We start from the raw sequence: 20,948 nt of genomic DNA, 5'->3' as shown, positions 1-20,948 counted from the left end.
GTGATAAAGGATAATAGAACAGCTGTCAAGAGTTGGGATCATATGACATCTGACCTAAGTATAAGTACATAAAATTCTTTTTATGAAACCATTTCAGGTCCTTTCCAAGCAACTACTGGGACAAGTTTATCAAGCGCAAGGTGAGTGTGTAGAAGCAGAGAGTTCTATTTGTTTAATTACTGAAACGCTGAACTTAATACACTCAAAGGGTTGTTAGGATGCTGGCTACAGAATTTCTGTTGTGCTCCTGCTGCGTCCCCAGGTGATCAACAAGTACGGTGATCTGTACGGAGCTGAACGTATCGCTGAGCTCTTGGGCCTGGATAAAAGCGCTCTCGACTTTGACCCCACAGTGGAGACCGTGGAAAAAGAAGCCTCCCTGCTTTCCTGGCAAGTTGTAAACTCAACCCTTGTTCTATCTTTCTTACTCAGGGAGGGTATTAAAGTAGAGTGTCACGGTTACAGGCTGTTAATTAGTCAGTATTGACCTAATTCCTTGTTGAGTCATTGATTTGATTTTGTCCAACCTGAATGTGGGCTGTTAAATACATTTTTATTTATGAATGAAACCTAAGCAAAGGGGATTTAATGACGATCCCCCTCAGCTACAGCGGCACAACAGTGTGATTGAACATGTTTTTTCGTGAACAGGTTGAGCTCCATTGATACCAAGTATCACATCTGGAAACTGGGTGTGGTTTTGACTGACAACGTGAGTTTATTTACCACTCAAGCGCCAACATCAATATGAATGAATGAACAACGCGGTTACAATTTCCATTCAAACAACCATTCTATTTCCCTTCCCTGCAGTCCTTCCTGTATCTCATCTGGTACACCACCATGTCCATCTTTGGACACTTCAACAACTTCTTCTTTGCTGCCCACCTGCTGGACATTGCCATGGGCTTTAAGACCCTTCGTACCATCCTGTCCTCTGTCACTCACAATGGCAAGCAGGCAAGTAGTTTCCCCAGCAGAGGGCGCCAGAGCACAGAAGAAATCAAGAACGATCATCGTGCACTAAACACTTTTTTGAATTGTGTGGAAATATTGGGCTACACTCAAAATAACCTTTGATTCTGGTCTTTGTCCCACATTTAGATATTTACTTTCTGTAAATAATGAGTATTATGCCTAAGCTAGATAAGAGACTGAACAACTACCACCAGGATTCTTACTCAAGAGCAACATAATCAAATCAAGAAATTAGCTTCTGGGAAAGAATAAGAAGGATGAGAGGAAGCTTCTGTTTAAGACAAACTAAATGCATGAATGGATGAAATACAGGATTAAAAGTTATTAACTAAGTAACAGCTCACATAATGTAATAAATTGTCATTTAAAAGTGGTTAAATGGGGCACAAAGTACAGAAGTAGTGTATAGGGCATCAATCATCAGGGATGCAACGGTTAGGATGAGGCCTTGAAGCTGTGAGGCGGCAGTGCTAATGAATGAATGTGCACAGTTATAAAATCTAAAGTCAAATCATTTCAAATGAACACATCTGAAAAAGGATGGAAGGCCCCTTTTAGCGAGCACTTCATATCGTCAGACTGGGCTGTGTGGTCACATCAAATCAAACCGACCGAAGCACTTTTTAACTTATGTTTCTGAAAGTAAATGCAACGGGTTGTGTGCGTATTTAACGAGGGAGAACATTTCAGGGCATCGTGCATGAGAGAAGTTCCAACTATTATAATACATTTTCTCTCCTTCCAGCTTGTGCTGACTGTGGGTCTGCTGGCTGTGGTTGTGTATCTCTACACTGTGGTGGCCTTCAATTTCTTCAGGAAGTTCTACAATAAAAGCGAGGACGAAGACGAGCCCGACATGAAGTGCGATGACATGATGACGGTACGTCCGACCACCTCCTACGCGTATTCGTTAACTTTTGTAGAAGCAAAAGAGGACAAGTGGTTGGTGCTGGAAAAGGTTCCTGAGGCGTCCAGTCTGAATGGCTGACTCGTTTCGTTTCGCCAACTGGCCTTGATCCGGGTATGAAGAGGCGGTGACTACATGGAATGAGTTGAAACTATTTTCCATTAGTGAACAGTTAAAGCCAGTATGTGCTCAGTGCTTTGGTGAAAATAATGTTTTGGCTACAGTCCTTGAAATTAATCCTTTTCAAATTGTCTACTTCACCCCTCACAGGAACAACTTACACATTCTTAGGAAGTCATTTTTCGTCTTAAAGACACTTCTTTTGCTTCGACGTCTTTTTCCAGCCACTGGATGACAAATTTCTGGCTGTAGCTTGAATCACAACACTGAATTATGGGCAACCGTGTGCTAAAGTTAGAACCTCTTTATTTTGAAATGGTAAAAAAAAAGTAATCTGATGATTTTTTTTCTTCATCAACAAAAAAATATTTATTGTGCATATTTTGTCATTTAAATAATGGGACTTAACTTAACATTTTTTTTTTTCATCCATGGTTACCACAGACACAGTCCTCTTATGGTTTCAGTTATGCCTTTTTTAAAAAACATAAAACTCTGTAATTTTCCCTTTTTGTTCTCCACAGTGCTATTTGTTCCACATGTACGTGGGTGTGAGAGCTGGAGGTGGTATTGGAGATGAGTTGCAGGATCCAGCTGGAGACCCCTATGAGCTCTACCGCATCCTGTTTGACATCACCTTCTTCTTCTTTGTCATTGTCATCCTGCTGGCCATCATTCAGGGTACAAACATCTAGTCCTTGTCTGATAAAACTCAAGATTCACTGCAAAGTCATGTATCCTGACAGTGTTGCGTCCTCCTTCAGGTCTGATCATCGATGCCTTTGGCGAGCTGAGAGACCAGCAGGAGCAGGTGAAGGAGGACATGGAGGTGAGGAGACACATTTCAGCCACAGACAGAGCTTCATAGAGGGGGTTTGTGGGGCTCAGCAGCAGCACAGAGGGTTTCACTTAAAACCATGCAGCCTTAGTTTTGGTGTTTAATAACCTTTTTAAACACAAACTGCATCTCTACAATTGAGCTTGTTTATTGTCTCGAGTACAAGAAACAGCTCCCTGCATGTCTGAGAACATCCCAACATCATACAGATCTGCCTCAGTGGGAAAACAAAAGAAACACCTGACACTGTGACAGCACATTTCAGCAGCCCACAAATGATCCTGTCTGAAACGGTTTTATTAGAAGGACGCTTTCCCTCTAACCTGTGGGGCAAACTGGACCATTTATTTCAGTTGGCAAAATTTTGGGGCTGAATGCAACTGTCCGCACAAACCCAGAGAGCATTAATTACAGTTTGGGCACCACAGAGGGGAAAAAAGAAAAGAAAAGTGAACATTTCCGAATCTAAACTTGTCGTTTTAATCTTCTTTCAGACCAAATGCTTCATCTGCGGCATTGGGAATGACTACTTTGACCGGACGCCCCATGGGTTTGAAACCCACACCTTACAAGAGCACAACCTAGCAAACTACCTGTGAGTGCAGCAACAAATATAAGACGACCAAACTCAGGAAGTTTTTCTGAACATTTATTTGTTACACGTCTGCAGGTTCTTCCTGATGTACCTGATTAACAAAGACGAGACTGAACACACGGGTCAGGTATGTGTTGAGCACAGTTACAGAGACACAAAAATCTGAACATTGACTCTAACGTCAGTAGGTTTTACTTGTGCAACATTTCAACCCACTTGATTTGTTGCATAAGAAGAGCTTAGCAGGAGGAAGAAGCAATGTGTGGGTTTCCTTAGATATCAACTTATTGTTGTGCATTGTGTTCTTATGTCACAAATACAGCCAAAGGAAAACTGCAACAAAGAATTGGATGTTTCTGCAGAAAGAAAGTCATGTGGACATTAGAGCGAAATAATTTATCCATTGAATTTGGTATCTACATTTTCATGTCGCAGAAATACACCATATTCACTTTGTATCAGCTACTGCACTGTGGACATGGGTTTATGGATACAAACGTCTTAATCTGCACACACACAGCCAGTCTTTGTTTTAAACTCTATTATTACATACATTTCCGTGTTTGAACGAGGGTCGTGAGGGAGTGCTGGTTGACACCTTGGCCCATCACGACAGACAGAGCAGCAGCCGCTTTGGTGCTGAGGTGTTCAGGCTTAACACAAAGAGCCGGTGACACATTTCGAAACCACCTGAGCCCACTACACCATCACAACAGTGCAGGAAATTATGCTTGAAGCTGTGTTGGCAAAGTTACCAATTCCTTTTAAAACTACTCCCACAAGCCATCACAAAAGCCTAAATGTCAGGTGTCCTAGTCCCACCCTGAATTAAACAAAATTAGCTCCATCGAAGACATGTTAACATTTAGCAGTAACAGGTTTGTTTCTGGTACTGCATCACCCATTTCCTTTCCGCTCTCTGCAGCCTCTTGTTATGCACAGGCATGGTAGAGAAATCAGGTCTCTGCAGCCCCCTACCCAGAATTAAGTAACCGAACGCAACAAATGAATAAAAACTATGCAATTGTGGATTTGATTCTGAAAATATTAGCATGGCATAAACCAAAAACATTTTCTATCCTTCCTTCAGGAGTCCTATGTCTGGAAGATGTACCAGGAGAGATGCTGGGACTTCTTCCCTACTGGAGACTGCTTCCGTAAGCAATATGAGGACCAGTTGGGTTAGAGAGGGCAGCCCTGCATACTGCCCCAAACCCCCCCTCTCTACTTTCCTATCTAACAGACACACTCAACTCGACTTCACCAGAACCTAAACACTCGCTGGACTCTTCTCTGCTGCCATGGTGTCAAAGAAAACTAAACGTAGGAGCCGAATTCAAATACACACAAAACTTTAAAGAAAATAATTTGGGGGTTTGTGCATTTTTCTTTGTTACCTGACATAGTCACTTGCCACGACACCCGTTTTATGCAAATTCTTCTTTTGATTCTGATTCACATTGCCTTTTCACGTGCTTAACCCCAACTAGTTGCACAATTTGTTGTGTGTAGACATTTGATACCTGTGGAGGGTTACAGCATGACAACTGAATGTCTGAATATGCACAATTTCTTTCTTAATGCCAGGACGTTAGTGTCACTCGTTACCAAAACCAACCGAATAGATGTGTGCTGCTAGTATTTATCACTGTTTCTTGTTAAATGAAATCTGCCTTTCAGAGCTGGTTAAAATCAGACACATTAAATGAACGTGGTACTTTTAGGTGTTTATCAAGTGCCGATGTGCCTTATGAGAAACTATGCACAAAAAAAGTACTTTGTCGCTGCTGACACAGCCTGTGCTCTAGTTCTGGATTAGTTACGAGCAGATTTATCTGGTTAGTTTTCGTGGCTTTTAAATAAATTACAAAAATATTAGTTGTATAAAATCTAGGTGATCCTTGTTTAAATGTTGCTTAGTTTGGTTTTGTTCCTAAACTGTGGTGTCCTGCTTGCCTGCACTTCTTCCCACAGTAGAAGAACCCGACAACAAGCGGAAGAAAAAATAACCAAAACACGTGTTCAAAGATTTGATGATTAAATAGTTGACTACTATTGTGCGACCATTAGTTAAACTGCATTTCTTTTGATGAGCGGGAGGAAATGAATAAAGTTATTGACGCACTAAATCCAACGTGTCTCGTTGTGTCTGTCTCTTACATCGATGCTCCAGTGGGATATAACTTTCTCAAAAGGAACATTTTTGACACCTTCTTCCAAAAGTAAACTACCTACCAAGAAGGACATTTCACAAACAAAAGCCCACTTTCCCTGAGTACCTCAAGTCTTTCCTCGAATGTTGGTGGTCAGGAGATCATGCTGTCAAGCCAGTCCTCCAGGTCCTCCTCAGTCATTTCCTGCCTGACGGAAGCAGACTTTGGAGGTGTGACATCATTCACCTTCTCAGTCTTCTCATCTTTTGTCTCTGGTGTCACCTTAGTTTCCTCACACGCTGCAGACGTGAAAAAGATTTGCCTTTATCATAAAGTTCTAAATGTACTTCATATTCAATGCTAACAAACTCATATTAAATAAAAGACAGTAGCTGAAGACTCATTTAACCATGACACGGTTGCTGTATGGGAAACAGATTGGAAGTTACAGCCAGAAGCTGCTTCGTTTAGCAAACATCCCCACAGCTCAACTTACCTCCTTAAAAGTGCCGCAAGTCCCAAGTGTGTGAGCGTAGCTTCAAATGAAGTTGGATCAAAACACAGTAAATTTAATCTAGTTTATTATCGAACTTCACTGTGTCCTGGAGAACGTTACAGTGTGTGTGTGTGTGTGTGACGGGGGGGAGGGGGCTACACTAGTCATCTGGAATCTTTTGGAAGGCACCTCCATTTGTTTATACACCAACTAACATGCAGGGAAATGGAGGGTAGAGAGGAGGAACTACAGAGTTAGGACCACAGTAGGATGAATACTTTTGTCTAGGTGATGTTACATCAAAGTAGATAATATGATTCTGTGCAACACTGGCTTTTCATATTTGGTTATAGCTTCACCAACATGCAGGGAGACTTGATTTAAACTGAACTTACTCACCTTCCTGTGGAACGACGTCTGCCGCAGACTGGTTTTCTAAATCACTGGAGACTGGCTTCTGTAAACTGAGCAGCTGGTCCAGCTCTTCATCACCATCATCCACCGGTGGCTCAGCAGCCTTCGAGCCTGACACGGGTTTCAAACTCACGGTGACCTTCCCGTTGGTGCTGAGGCCTTGCAACTTTGCAGAAGGAGCAAAAGATGATTTGGGGATTTCCTGTTTTGGTGTAAGGGTCATGGCGGGTAACTCTACTGGTGTCGAAACCTGAAACATCAGGATTTGTGTTAACAAGTTCAGCAGAAGAACTGTCAAAAGCTAAGTACTAAATATCTTTACCTATTAAATACTAATTTTGTTATCCATTGTCTGCAAACCAAAAGCATTCGCACATTGGATGATTATGCACATTTATTACTACATTTTGATTAGTATCCATCCCTTTATTCCTGTGGCAGCGCACTGCATTCACAAAATAAATAAAGACTTTACTTCGTAAATACGAGTTTCAGAACTATGGATCCCGTATTTACAAGTTATATTTCTCATGATTACTTGAGATCCCCAAGTCCCGTATCTCCTAATTACGAGATGTGGTTCATTTCTTTCCTTTGGTGAATGCAACGTGCCGCCGTACAAACCAAATACATATTTTTCATCTTTCTACAAAGTTTACCTTTTTGTTTGAAGTTGTAGCAACTGTGCTATATATGAATCTATCAGCAGCCACTGAATACTGGCCTCTTGGGTTTTCTCCTTTCCAATGTTCATTCGTGAGTATGAGTATGAGGATTAAGCGGAATCCTTCACAGAGCATTTACTTCACTGGATTTCGCCATTGATTCTGGGGTTAAGCTCAGGAAATCAGCCAGTCTGCAGCTTTTTTATAGCATTTCACAAGTTGGTTGTCAAAAGGTAAATTCATTGGCTTGTCGACTGTCAATTTTTTTACAGAAAGGTAAGAACATCTAAAATGATCAGCATTCTCTCTTTTATGCACGTCCACATAAAACATCAAGTGGCCTACTTGAACCAGCTCGGCCTCCAGGTTGAGTCTCTGATGGAGAGGAACTTCTTGAAGGGTCTGGGCAAGAGCTTGAAGGTCCACAAACACTGGCGACATCTGTAGAGCGAGCAGGAGAACAACACGTGAAGGCGGCTGCTGGGAGATGTTGGCGTTTTGTTTAAAATAACCACCTCACTAAGAGCTGACCTCCCTCAACATGTGGAATCACAACATCTAACAAGAGGCCTAAGAAAAGTGAGACCTTCTTTGTCTGAGTGTGGCCCACCACGTTTTGTAATCATTTCAAAGTAGCCGACCAAAACAGGTCAGTACTCGTCTGTACTTGAACACAGGAGAAGAAGTGTGTACTCTTGACTGTACACAAGAAATAGAACAAGTGCAGGAACCTTTACATAATCTGTTTGTTGCACTTCTTTCTGTCCACAGGCTGATGCTGGTCAATCGCAAACCCACAAGTTGCAACAATTAATCAATGAGTCAATTGGTTGATTTGCAAAAAGTATTAATCAGATAAATACAGTGTTTAACATTCCCCAGATCTAGCTTGTGATTTTTCAGGATTTGCTGCCATTTTGAGTCCTGTGATAGTTTCACTCTATATGACAATCAGGCTTTTTGAAACTTGTATTTTGTTTCATGATTTTGATTGAGAACATTCTTAGCTACAGCCCCACACACAAGGTGTCACATTTAAGCATCTACTGTGTTTCACAGAAGGGAAGTAAAAACTAAATAAAACACAATTTATTGACTATTACAAGCCTGTGGACTCACAAAATACCACCACAGATGTACATGAATGCATATGAACCTTTGAGCCTGACACGTCATTTGCAAAAGAATCCATAGAAGGTGTGTAAGTTTGGAGGAAACTCCCCGATGGGAAGGTCCCTAGAAGTGTTTGGTCAGAAAGTGCCTGACTGGATAAGTACATTTGTATTTTTATTTATTTATTGTTCCACACTGCAGCTTTCTGGTGGATATCTTAGCTTTAAGTAATCAGTAGTATTCATTTGTAGCTTACACTTCTCACATTAGACTAAATCTTACTCTGTGCTGAGTGTGTCTGCCTGAGGAATCCATAGCTTAGAAAAATGGATTCAATTCATGAAAACGGGATTAACTCACCTGACTGGCCGTAAACGAGTCCATCTCCCAGTCCTTTTCTTCTGAAAACCGAAACTGAGTGAAAGAATCTCCTGAGAAAGACAGAAAAAGCCTGACATCAGTGCAGCACTACTCTTAATAAGCGGAACCATTTTAGTCCAACCAAAACAAAACTTATCCACTTCAGTTTATTCATTTCTCTTAAGTGCAAAGACAGCTGAGGACTGTGTGTGACTGATTCACTTTCTGTGCTCGTGTAAGCCGAGCAAGAGGCCTTCACACCTAAAAAAAAAAAAAATACAGTGCTTCTCTGGAAGGCAGTCGATGGCTTTGTGTAAACTGTTGATCAGTGTGAGAGATACAGCAGGCGCCAACACATGACGCCACTCTGCTTCCAGCACATCAACCGACTGAGGGCTCTTATAAGTACAAAGAACCTGAGGTCAAAATATTAATAAGCACAAACAGAAGCCGGCGTGTTGTCAGAGACGACGACAAACAAAAAATGAGGCCGACCCAATGAGAGAAGTGCCCAGATGAAAGTGGAGCCGTATGATTGAGGTACAGATGTAAACAACGTGCGAGGAGCTGAAACATGACCGTTCAACAAGGGTCAGGAGTGAAGCACCACTCGCACGGCTCATTATGCTGTGGACCTGCTTTTCTACAGACGAGAGACCAGAGTAAAAGTAATAGCACCCTTCAAAAAAACACATCTAATTTTACTGCTTTTCTAATCCACGTTTCACTGATCAAACTTGCTGCTTGGAATAATACCACAGCTGCCATTTCTGAATGCTCAGATGTTTCCTTCTCATTCACTGCTGCATGTTAGGAGTCTTCGAGTGCTGCAGAGAGAACTGCAACTAACTCCAGAAAATGTGAACATGTTCATTCATTTTAGCTCCTTATTCATGTCCGATCAGAGCTAAAGGCAACTCTGCTAAAATAAAATAAATAAAATAAAAGTGCTTCTTCCCACTTGTCCGATCTCCCTAAACCTTTCGTGTACTCGTCAGGACCTTTTCCTATCGTGTCCCTTTACTCCGGAACGACCTCCTGCTGGCTAAATCCACAGCCCCCATTCAAATGCAGCAAAGTAACAATAGCTTTAACAGTATTAGCAGCTGAGCTTCGTGGTGGAAGTGTCACTGCAACAGTGATAGTGTTTCCACTGTAAATGACTCCTAACCAGGGCCTCACCACTAAAACAATAATTGAATTGCACATTTTTTTTTCTTGTGTGTTATTAATTGCAGACAAGCTATAACTTATAGTAAGAAAACAAGGCAGCATTACACATTTGCTGATCAAAATAAATAATTATGTGGAAAACGTCACCTCGGTAAACTTGTTGGAGTCATCTCTCTACCCCTCACTCCCTCTGTCTCAAAGTTAGTTGGTGTGTTAAAGACTGGAAATACCATCCAACAGCAGGATGTAAGCAGTCACTGAGGTTCCAGCTTAACATGAGCTCCATTGAATTAACTCAGTGCTTTGATCCGACAAAAGACATTTTTTAAAAATCAGTGAAAATACCCCATAACTGATGTTAAATCGTCGGGGAATAAATGCTTCTAATGCAACAGGTTGCTGAAAAACTCCCCTCATGAAAGGGTCTGCTGACACCAATATGGGAGATTTATGCCGAGTACATTCTTTCTATTCCATTTTAGTAATTGTCTGAACTTCTGAAATCTTTAGAGTTTGTCTGTAGAAATTGTTATCGGCAAACAACCAAAGCTGTGGACGAATACAAACCAGACCCGGCGACAGGCTGCTAGGTTTATACAAATGATGATCTGGGGAGGGTCTGCGTGCAGTATTCTCTAACTGCATGAGTGGTGCTGCAGCACGGAGGATTTTGCTGACTTCTCTGAGCAGACAGTGGTCAGCCTGCCACTCGCAGATGGACGGTCAGTGGGAGATCTGAGCTGCATTATATTACAGACTCTCAGCACCATCTGTGCTCGTCCTTGATTGCTTGGCTGTGCAGGAAGTAAAGGGGGTCAAAAAGGAAAAGCTGCAGGAGAGCGTTCTGTCAGTCTCGGCTGTCAAAACGGCCAGACAAAAGATGATTTATGAATAGAGGCATTACCAAGGTTGCATTGACTGCGAGGGCGAAGGATAAGAGAAGGGAATAGGAATGTCAGCTTTATGTGACGGCTGTGGGGGTGGGGGTGGTGGGGGGAGGCCTTTATCTTTGGCCGCACGCACGGCTGCTATGGCTCGAATCGACTGATTTTCCCCCTAACTGGGAAAGATCTGGGGATATAAAACCTGGATTTGGTCGACGTGAAATCGAAAACCAAGTCTTAAAGCTCATTCACAGCTGCTACCATCCAACGCTAATCTGTTGCAATTTGGCAAAACAAAGCATCTGTGAGTCGAGACACCAGGGGCACGTCAGGAAAGCTCAGACAAACCAAACTGCTCCGCAAACCGCTGCCCCACGTCCCCGAGTCTGTCCCCGAGTCCGTCCCGTCAGCTCAATAACGCCATCTAAAGTTCTGATGCCTCTTCCAAATGATGCTTTCTATGTGAATATATCAATCTGAACATGCAAACAAAAACCTAAGAGATTCTAAGCTAATTATTAATTATTGGCTGATAGATAAACAGATTTCTATCAATAAAAAACAGCGTGAAGCAGTAAATGTTTCATAGGCTGTATATTTAAGCACATTTACACTTTATTTTTCTTAACTTGAGATTAATATTTTTTACGATATTTAAACTTTCAAGGTGTTAAAATGAACAGATATATATAAAAACGATCCATCAGGCCTTTTTCTGGAAACTGAGAACGATGCTTAAAAACTTTTCATATTTTGTCATTCATCATGAAAAGCACTAGGAAAAAAAACCTAGATCATCAAGTCATCGAAATGCCTCGTTCATTCCTCTCACTGTATCGCTGGGGTTTTTCACAGATCTCGAACTCGGTGGCTCTGTGCTAAAAGCTAAATGAGAAATCTGCATTGAGGTGAAAATCCCTTTCCACAGCTCTGTCTCTCTCTTTTTCCAGCTTTGGCTCCACTCTGTTTAACATCTCCTCAGACTCTAATCCTCGCCTTCCTCCTCCTCCTGCTCCGTCTCCTCCATTTGGTCTTCAACACACAGAACTGCTGACACCAGTGAACTGCAATCCTCCTACACCTGGGAGCCCGGTGTCACCCTGAACTGTGTCCATGGACACATCATCCCAGGTAGGTCGGAGGTGCAGTCACCACTATGGCAACAACTGCCAGTGAAGATGGTATAAACCTCCAGAAGACAGAAAGAGAAAAGGTGTGTGTGTGTGTGTGTGTGTGTGTGTGTGTGTGTGTGTGTTAGAGACAGAATGGGGGGGAGTGAAAAATTACAGAGTGTGAATCAGCAGAGTCTTCATTCCTGCTCGTCCAAACAGATCTGACACTTAAATCCCCTCTCTGCTCGCGGCTGACACTGTTTTGAGTTCACAGCTTTAACTTCTAGAGAGGATTCACAGATCGAGCCGTGTCAAAAACAAGCGGTGTGGTATCTGATGTGGATTTTATTCAAATTGTACAATATCAACAGTGGATTAGGTTAAACAACAATATTTTGTCAGGTTTGTTGAGATTGCAGCTAAAACAATGAGCTCATGATTGATTAGTCACTCAACAGTAAAGCTGTGGCTGCTGATCACAATTCATCGATTATTTTTTCCTTAATGTATCAATTATTTTCTAATTCGTCGATTAATCCAAAAATAGCCACAGACAAGGCGAGTGCATTTATCCCAGAATGATTTTTCACGGTAATATTTACTTACTAGCTGCTGTCTGACCTCCTTTATTGTCCAGCTAACGAGCCTAATCAGGCCAGGTGGGAAACAAAAGACCACCGTGCACCAACCTAACCAGCCTTCCTCCGACTGAAGAAGCTACTTGGATGAATAGTGAAAGGTTTCCACTTGAGAAAGAAAAAAGAAGCCCAGTCGGCCTGACAAGAGTGAAGCCTAACGTCTCGATTCTGCTGGCGTTTGGTTATTTGGAGGTCAAAAGGAGGCAGAGAAGTTTCCCACTGAGATGCTCCTGACTTTTACAGTTGTGTTGCCATAGGAGGAAATTTCCACACAGCATGCGGAGCTGTATCGAGAATTAACACCCGAACACCGAACTACCAGGTTTACTCTTTTTTGGGGGGAAAGGTCTCAACCACAGCATGCACGAGGGCGTGAGCCAACCCAATCGCAGATCTGGCAAAATGAATTGCACCGATGCATTGTTGCATCGGTTAGAGCTTTAAAAACCTTTAAAGTTTATGGTTTCTCGTTATTATTGTTTTACACTTGGACTCTTTAACATCTCACTTAAACCAGACGAGAATGTGAGAATGCATCTCCACAGACATTAAGTCTGAGAAGAGGCTTAGATTTTTGGACAGTTGAAGAAAAACTAAAATCCTAAAAAGCTGAAGCACACTTTTGGTTTCACTGTCACCATTGCAGCAGAGACTCTGGACTGTTTTCATGTAATAATTGTGGTAGTTTAGGCAAAGCTTAACCTTCACAGGGGAAACAAAAATAAAAACTCACTTTGGATCCATGTAATTAAACAAGAAAATCAACAGATGACAGGAAACAAATATGCAACAAAAGTCCTTGAGCAAACACAAACACAAACCATTACAGACTTTATGGTTCACGACCACGTTAACTCCTGATTTGAAATAACTGCAGGCCACAACTGTTGGTACGTTTTCAGCCAACTGGCTGTTACTCTTCTCAAGAGAGCTCCACAGCTACATGCTGCTCAAAGTCACCTGAAAATAGAAAATGCTGCTGACCTCACTGTGAACACAACTAATTAAAGATCAATTCATAGCTGAAATGATCGTCCAAGTGCGTCAGCGGCAGTTAGGCCGGTAAACCTCTGCGTTATCCCCAGTGAATAAACAGTGCATTACTCATGCTGTGTGCTAAGTGGCTCAGCTGGCATTGTGTAACTCCTGTATAATGTGGTATCCTGTCTCTTGACATCTTGCTGGCTGAACCCCATTTTAACAAATGTGGCTTTTTGCTCGCAACGCGGGGCTTCGCTGAGCTGAGCTATCTATGGCTCCCTAATGCAGAGTCCCGCTCTCATCTTTTCTATCTGGGATGTGTTGTGTGCTCTCGCTGGCCTCGCTCCTGCCTTTCTGTTCCGCTCTGCTCTTTTCCTACTCCACTCAACGCCACTCTGCTCTCACTCCACCGCTGTTCACCTTCGCCCCTCTCCTCCATTCTGCTGTGCGAGACTGCTGAGCAGAGAAGGAGAAGACACGCGGCATCTGTGTCGACTCGCTCTAAGAAGAACTGTGATCACACGAAATGCAGCTAAACACCAATCAAACACCGTAGTTCATGGCATTTGTCATATTTTGATAGTTACTAACCAAATGTGTGGCCGCATGTTTGCATACGTGCCACTGATGTGGGCATCTCAGACAGAACTAGGGTGGTGGAAGACCAAGCTCACATGATGGAACATGCCAACGATAAGTGGATTCTAGGAAACATCTGCGTTTTTCAATTTGTGTCAGAAACCTGAACCAATAAACAGTGAATTTGTTCCACCACCACCGAAGGCCAATGTAATAGGAAGAATATGACAGATGATGGAGCAACAATAACTTCTTTGATTCAGAAATGTTAGTCAACAAGGAATTGTGATAAAAAGGACATTTATTTAAAATCTCTAACCCTATCACACCCTTTTCCTACAGAAACGTATATAACACAACCTAAAGCTTTACAATTATCATATGTGTTCATGAGTGTGAACACATAATGTGTGTGTGTGTGTGTGTGTGTGTGTGTGTGTGCATAAAAAATAAAAACCTAAGCATTGGTATCTGATGTAATGTTCTTGAGTTTAATACTGTGCTTATTCTTCACCCACTACGTCCCTCACTCCATCTGGCTACTCAAATTTCAAAATAGTATTAATCTGCATTTTTTTAATACTAATTAATCTAGTTTTAGTATTTTTTTTTTCTTGGTCTTGCATTACTTTAAATGCCGTTTTTGTTTTGTAATGATAATTGACCAACACATTGCATAAAGTGGATTCTGGGATGGGGTAGCAGCTTTTCAGCTTGTAGTTTCTTAGAGAAACTTACAACCCTTTTAATCAAGTCATAGGAAGATTAGCTACTGAGAAAGTAACTATTAGGGTTAAGTGAAAGTTATTAAGCTGTAATTTTGTAAATATTTCAGAATTACATTTAACATTTTCCCCCTTTAAAACAGGCCCATCAGGCACAAAAAATTAAATCTCTTTTTGCAGGACTTTACATAAAACCTACATTTATTTGACGTAATCCTCCAATCATTCACAGAAAAAAAATGCATTTAATAAACTACCGATACACGATCACTCAAACCGTATTTCCCTACCAACGCCCCACACAGACAAGGCTTTTAAAGCTTTGAAACTGTACAACATGCTGCTTAATATAATGCTGAATCTTAAATTTAGCATTTGTCTATTTGCTGTGTGTGGGGTGTGCAGAAGTTCAAGGTGATGTAGATTTTTTAAGAGAAAAGTAGTAAATACAGACCTGCAGGAAAACAGATAAATGTTAATGTTGCTTTTTATTAAATGTTAGAAAAGAAAAAAGAAAACAGCAACTGTGCCACACTTAGAAACCCACTCTTTGGCACATAGCATAGATTGCAAACATGCTTTGGAGCCAGCTAAGAGTCCTTCTGTTCTTGATTTAGGAATTTCCATCCACTCATCCTGCAGATCACTTCCAATTCTGAGATATAATTTGGGTGCTTTGCATCGACTAGGTTTGAGATCTACCCACAGTGCTGCAGGGGTTGTGTTCAATGCTTTTTAAATAAGTGACCAATCTATTGCATACTCCTGTATATACGCATATTCAGGTAATGCTAAAAGGTGTCCCGTGTACGTGTGGCCCTACAGAGCTCTCACTTTGTTTGCCAGAGCATGCCGCTGTTGCCCTGCTGGTTCCCATGCAGACAGAGCTGCATGGGAACCAGCAGACATCACAGATGCACACCCATGTTGACTGGGCCACACCTTGAGCATACAGCTCACTGTATAGGCCTAATCCACTTACAGTAGCCTACACGGTTCTTTCATGGAGCAGTGACTGACTAAACAGGAACAGGAGGGACATGTAAGGAGCAACCACTGCTCAGTCTCCACTCACACCTGCAGTGAAATGTTGATATTTTATGTGACTGTGAGAGGAATACACACATTCCTTGGTCCCTCTTCCTCCTCAATTTGTCAGAAGGGTAATGGTGAATGATCAGTGAGTGATTACTACACTTTTAAACCAGCTGTCATGGCAGATCCTCTCGTGATAAGGTACGGAGTACGGCAACTTGCACAAAACTGAAGAGCAATCGAGTGTTATTACTAATAAATCCCGTCTGATAGGTGTTTATTAGCACTGAGCGGGGGTCGGGATAGAAAATGGAAGGAAAAGGAAGAGGGAGAGACCGAAGGAAAGAAACTAAAAAGGGAAAAAAATGTGACAACATGCTGCACAAACTGTCCAGACAAACTTGTTGTTGCGTTGGGTTATGAGGAGCTGATCCTCTTTCTGAGAACTACAGTCCCTCCAACAAGCTCTCTGTCACGCTTTTTAACCAAACCAATTAACCCAACACGACACGGCGCTGAAACCCACTACGCATCGATAAATCACTGTCTGCGCTAATTGCAATTAAAAACCCCAAGCAAACCAGGCGCGACAATAACGAGGGCCGAAGCTATTTACTCTTAACTTTTAATGGCGATTGTGTGAGGTGCTGTTTATGTTGAAGTCATATCAGAAGAGCTCCAAACCACTCGAGGCCTCGTTCTGATTAGCAATGTGTTTAATTGGTGTGCAGCTCATTTGGAGCTCAGGAACTTCTTACCTGGGATCTAATCAATCATATCCAAACATCAGATACTGGTAATTGGGCCATTAGCTCTGTGATAGACATTTGTAGGTAACAGCAGGTGCCGTTAACAGCTGGCTTAAGCATAGTCAGAAAACCTAAAGGTAAAATGAGTCAACTGACAAGAGTTGTATAAATACAACTGCTAAACCAAAAAGCAGAGGGATGCAGCGTGTGAGACAGCCATCACATCAGCCGGCAGTATGGGTCAGGATGACAACAACTGCAGCCTTCCCATTCTAAACACGTCTATTAGACACATTAACCCAAAGGCTGTGACAGGGCATAAAACACAGCCCTACTGACTGAGGGGTTCCAGGGAACACCACTTCTCCTGACTGAGCTCTGGTACAGTCCATCAAGGGGTGTCGCTGCATTTTGTTCTTCCCCACAGTCGATCATCGGACATTCTTGGCTTTAACACACAGCACCAGCTCCGTGACACTGCAGCTCTTACCGGACGCTTTTCAACGGAAACGAGCCGGTTTGGGCATTTGCATTCTGACACACGGCTCCCCCAGGGTAATGTCCACATAAGTTGAGCAATCCACAAATCATTGTTTGGGAAAAGGCTTTAAAATGTTAGAGGCGTGATGCACAGAAGCAAAACTCCACAGATAAACACACGACCATTGATACTTCCACTATATAAAGTTACATAACGTGTAATGCTCGTAACACTGGTCCCTTTGCTGCATTAATACTTTTGTTTATACAGCCTGGTGTTGAAATTCCATTTTAGATAAGCAACTGAATAGCTGGCAGTTTATTAGGTACACCCAAGATAAAACAGCCCTGCACTAAATCATAGCTGCATGAAGGTTAGTATGTTCCATTTTAGTCATTTTAATCACTGTTTGTGTGGAGCTGCGTTATACAGACAGGTGTTTATTACTTTGGCCTCCCCAATGCTAAATAACAGCATAAAACATGATCATACGGTTGATTCAATGCCTCTTATGACCAAACACACCCTGGCTGAAAATATTTAGGTCAGCTTTATGGTAGGATGGTTGTTGCCAAAAACATTAGTGAATCACTGAAGCCTTTACAGTCCACTCTATGGGAAACACGGGGGTCTAAGCTAAAGGTCTTGGCATTGCACTGTGAACTAAGATTACCATCCCAGAGCATCATTCAATAATATTGGTGTAGTGGTTTAGCTTTCCTATAATAGGAAAACAATAGGAACACTAAAGTGATGCCTAATCAAGTCAGCATTCTGAGTCAGATGATGGATAAACTGGAAGAAATGTTTTCATTATGCACCATAAATGGGCATACTGATGCATTTAATTTATTAATTTGATGGGAACAGTTGCATTTTTGTTCTGAAGTTTCTTATAGTCAAAGCACTGCCTGTGTTTTTTCCTCTCTGTTCAAAGAGGCACTAAAAGGCCACAGGAAGAACAATGCACCCACTGGCAGCTAAATAAAGACCTGTGGCTCGCCTTAAATAAGCACCAAGCTGCCAAAAAGCATAAATGGCTCAAAGCTTTTGAAGACTTGAGCGGATGAAATGTGACAGACACTGCAGTAGTGAAATCCAAACAAGATCTCCAGAGCAGCCACCCGGCTTGATCTATTCACTCCAGAAATCCCCAGTTCCCCTGTTCTTGCAGTAAATTCATCAGAAGACACTCATAACTGTCTGACTGAATCATGAGGCGGACACAAAACACACACCTGCACTCTGTGAAGACACGCTCACAAGACAGATGCCGCGAATCATTGTGCTGGTGGCTGCACAGCGACTGTGAAAGTCCGTTTCTTTTCTCCATGGCTGCAGCTGAATGAATAAAACTTTGCATTCAGGCCGTCAGTCTTCTGCTGTGGTGGCAGATCTCATGGTGAGCGACTGCAATATTCATTTCTATAATGTCACCGTCAAACCGCCGTCTTCACATTGCTTTGAGAGGGGTGCATCTCTCACACACACACACACCTTGAGTGAAAAATCCCCCATTAACAATGCCTATAGACACATAGACCATTACAAGAGGCTGCCTACATACCACTGAAAAACCATACGGTGAAGCGTCAGCAACTTCACCTACACACCAACTTAAAGCCGTCAAACAGGTCAAAAGGTGGTGGTTCAGAAAAAAAAGCCAAGTAGACAGCAATTATACAATCAATTAACACGGCAAGCTCTTTGGGACAAAGATACAAAGAAGAAAAGGGTTTACGTTGTGCTAGAGGAGCAACGGGATGAGTGAATTCCAAAACCCGATCTGTAAATCAGAGGCTAGTTCTTCCTGCAGGATGAATTTTTAACACTGGAGAGACGACTACGCAAGTGAACCAAAATACATAAAACCCAATTAACAATTGTTTTGCCCGATTAATAGGCAATTACAGGCTGCACAAAGTTTAGTGCTGGTTTGAACACAAACTGTTTGACTGATCCCAAATGTCACGTTTGGTTGGTTCCAGCTAATGAGCAGCCCAAGTCGACACTAAAGGCACAATGGCTCGTGTACTAGCAGGATGACAAAGGCTTTTGGATGCAACACATCTGGTGGAAAGCTTTACGTGCCTTTATTATCAGCACCGCTATTGTTATTTACCACAAAGCAGGCAACACAGTGTGGGAGGTGTGAAGCACACAAAGCAATTATGTTTGATTGAGGCAGAGAATCACACCATTAAATGACTAATTTGGTTTTTCTTTCAAAATCGTGCTCTGTTCAAATTATTGGCTCAGGTATTTGGAATTCAAGGTTATTTGATAATGTAGCTCTGACACATTTATATATTATTTCTGGACAAAACACTACTGTAACGCTCGAAAACGGTATTTTGACAGCTGTGAAAATGTGCCTGTTTGCAGGAAACTAAAACATGGAGGTCACTGAAACGTTGGGGTACAAGGTTTAAGGGAAATTTGAGGGAAATCCTCCCAATTTCAGGGATCTCCAAGCCAACACTCCTTTGACTACTAATTCAAGATAAGCAGTACAAAGCGTCTGGTCTTTGTCTGAAAGATAGTAAAACTACAATCCACAGTAAACCAACAATGCTGAGCTCTAATGCCAACACAGATAGTCCCCATTTGTAAAAACAGAGCTGAACTGAACCAACTCTAATACAAATGCTGTTTCAGTTGCAAAATACATTCAGTCATGCAAGACTGTATTTGATGTAAGTATGTGTTTGTCACAACACTCCTAATCGACGGCTTTACAGGTTCACTTCATTGTGAGGAACAGAGACTCTACCCAGAGCCCCGACTCCGCTCAGGTTTCGTTAGACTTGTGTTGTAAGTGCCAATATACCGAGTGTTTCTGAACAAACCTGAGTGCGTGTGGTGTCTGGCGTTTTTTGTGCGGAACTCATAACTAAGCTGCGCAGATCACTGGAGCTTTGTTCTGCAGAGGGAACTGAAGCCAAGTTTATTTAAGGGAATCAGCCTACAACATTTGTGCTGCTAAATCTAAGCGTTTTGTTACCTGATTGACATGTAATGGGCTGCCATCTTCGCCCAGTTGGTATCCAAAATGTTTAATCATTGGTGCATTGAGCTAAGAATATGACTTGAATGTTTCTGTAAATGTGTCTGATGCATAAACAAATGATTGTTCATTTTTTCTCTTGAGATTCATTTCAGGGACATTTGCCCCAAAGCTGCCTGTTGACTTATGTTATTAGCTGATATGGCATCGTGCTCTCTTTGTTTAGGTCCTTTCCCCCCGAGTTTAGGATAGGATCTAAGAATGCTCAGGTCACTTTTAGCTGTGCTTGGCTCGCTCCATCCGATTTAAATTAACTGCTTCACATTAGGTTCTGGGGAGCTTTCCACTGACCCATAAAGATAACTACTGTATTGTTTTTCCATCAATCACTTTTTGTAATCTCCATTGGGCATAATAGTGGTTAACAGCGCCGTGACACAGTGCTGGTGTCACAGGGGATGTGTGGGTGGAAGCCTGTGATGAGGTCAATCTATGTAAATGGAGGAATCACTGTGAAGTTCATTACATAAACTCCCTGAGGCATAACTTTGGCACAGCTCATAGCCTCTGCACTGCATTCTCCCGATAATCAATAGCTAAAAACATGCATCGCGTATTAACATCAAAGAAAAACTGAAAGTGCAGCCAGTCCACTTAACCAGCTCAATCATGTACTAAGGATGAAACACCTGTGGTCCCCAGATAAGAGAAGCGCTTTCAGAAGCAGACTGTAACATGGTGTGGTGTCAATGATGAACGGTTACCCTGCTGAAATAAGGGTCAAAGCTAATAAAATAAATAAAACAGGAATCAATAACACAATGCACATGTTGTATAGTGGTGCTTGAATGTGTGAATGGTCTCACAAATGTCAGCTAAATCATAAGAAGACTTTCATTTTTTTTTTTTTTTTTTTTTTTTATATGACAAAAAAATGTACTGTTT

At 41.9% G+C, this 20,948-nt stretch overlaps 2 protein-coding genes across 13 annotated transcripts in view; one reads left to right on the top strand and one right to left on the bottom strand.

Moving 5' to 3' along the window:
* The window catches only part of ryr3 (ryanodine receptor 3), a 93,497-nt gene extending 88,737 nt beyond the window's left edge, over window positions 1-4,760 (top strand). For all 10 annotated transcript variants that reach the window (XM_067481079.1, XM_067481086.1, XM_067481084.1 and 7 more), the window contains 10 exons: window positions 98-140; window positions 263-390; window positions 652-712; window positions 814-960; window positions 1,724-1,858; window positions 2,530-2,686; window positions 2,770-2,834; window positions 3,338-3,438; window positions 3,514-3,565; window positions 4,529-4,760. In XM_067481079.1, the coding sequence (XP_067337180.1) occupies window positions 98-140; window positions 263-390; window positions 652-712; window positions 814-960; window positions 1,724-1,858; window positions 2,530-2,686; window positions 2,770-2,834; window positions 3,338-3,438; window positions 3,514-3,565; window positions 4,529-4,624 (985 nt within the window). In that variant the 3' untranslated portion in view covers window positions 4,625-4,760. The remainder of the gene's footprint in view (window positions 1-97; window positions 141-262; window positions 391-651; window positions 713-813; window positions 961-1,723; window positions 1,859-2,529; window positions 2,687-2,769; window positions 2,835-3,337; window positions 3,439-3,513; window positions 3,566-4,528) is intronic.
* Window positions 1-20,948, bottom strand: part of aven (apoptosis, caspase activation inhibitor) — a 45,706-nt gene that overhangs the window by 11,951 nt on the left and 12,807 nt on the right. For all 3 annotated transcript variants that reach the window (XM_067481090.1, XM_067481089.1, XM_067481091.1), the window contains exons 3-6: window positions 8,640-8,710; window positions 7,512-7,607; window positions 6,487-6,751; window positions 5,718-5,890 (exon numbers count right to left, since the gene is read on the bottom strand). In XM_067481090.1, coding sequence (XP_067337191.1) covers window positions 5,745-5,890; window positions 6,487-6,751; window positions 7,512-7,607; window positions 8,640-8,710 — 578 coding nt within the window. In that variant the 3' untranslated portion in view covers window positions 5,718-5,744. The remainder of the gene's footprint in view (window positions 1-5,717; window positions 5,891-6,486; window positions 6,752-7,511; window positions 7,608-8,639; window positions 8,711-20,948) is intronic.

Source organism: Channa argus, chromosome 17 (assembly GCF_033026475.1).
Source record: "Channa argus isolate prfri chromosome 17, Channa argus male v1.0, whole genome shotgun sequence".
In the NCBI taxonomy this organism is placed as follows: domain Eukaryota; kingdom Metazoa; phylum Chordata; class Actinopteri; order Anabantiformes; family Channidae; genus Channa; species Channa argus.
This window is presented reverse-complemented; position numbering and strand designations above follow the sequence as displayed.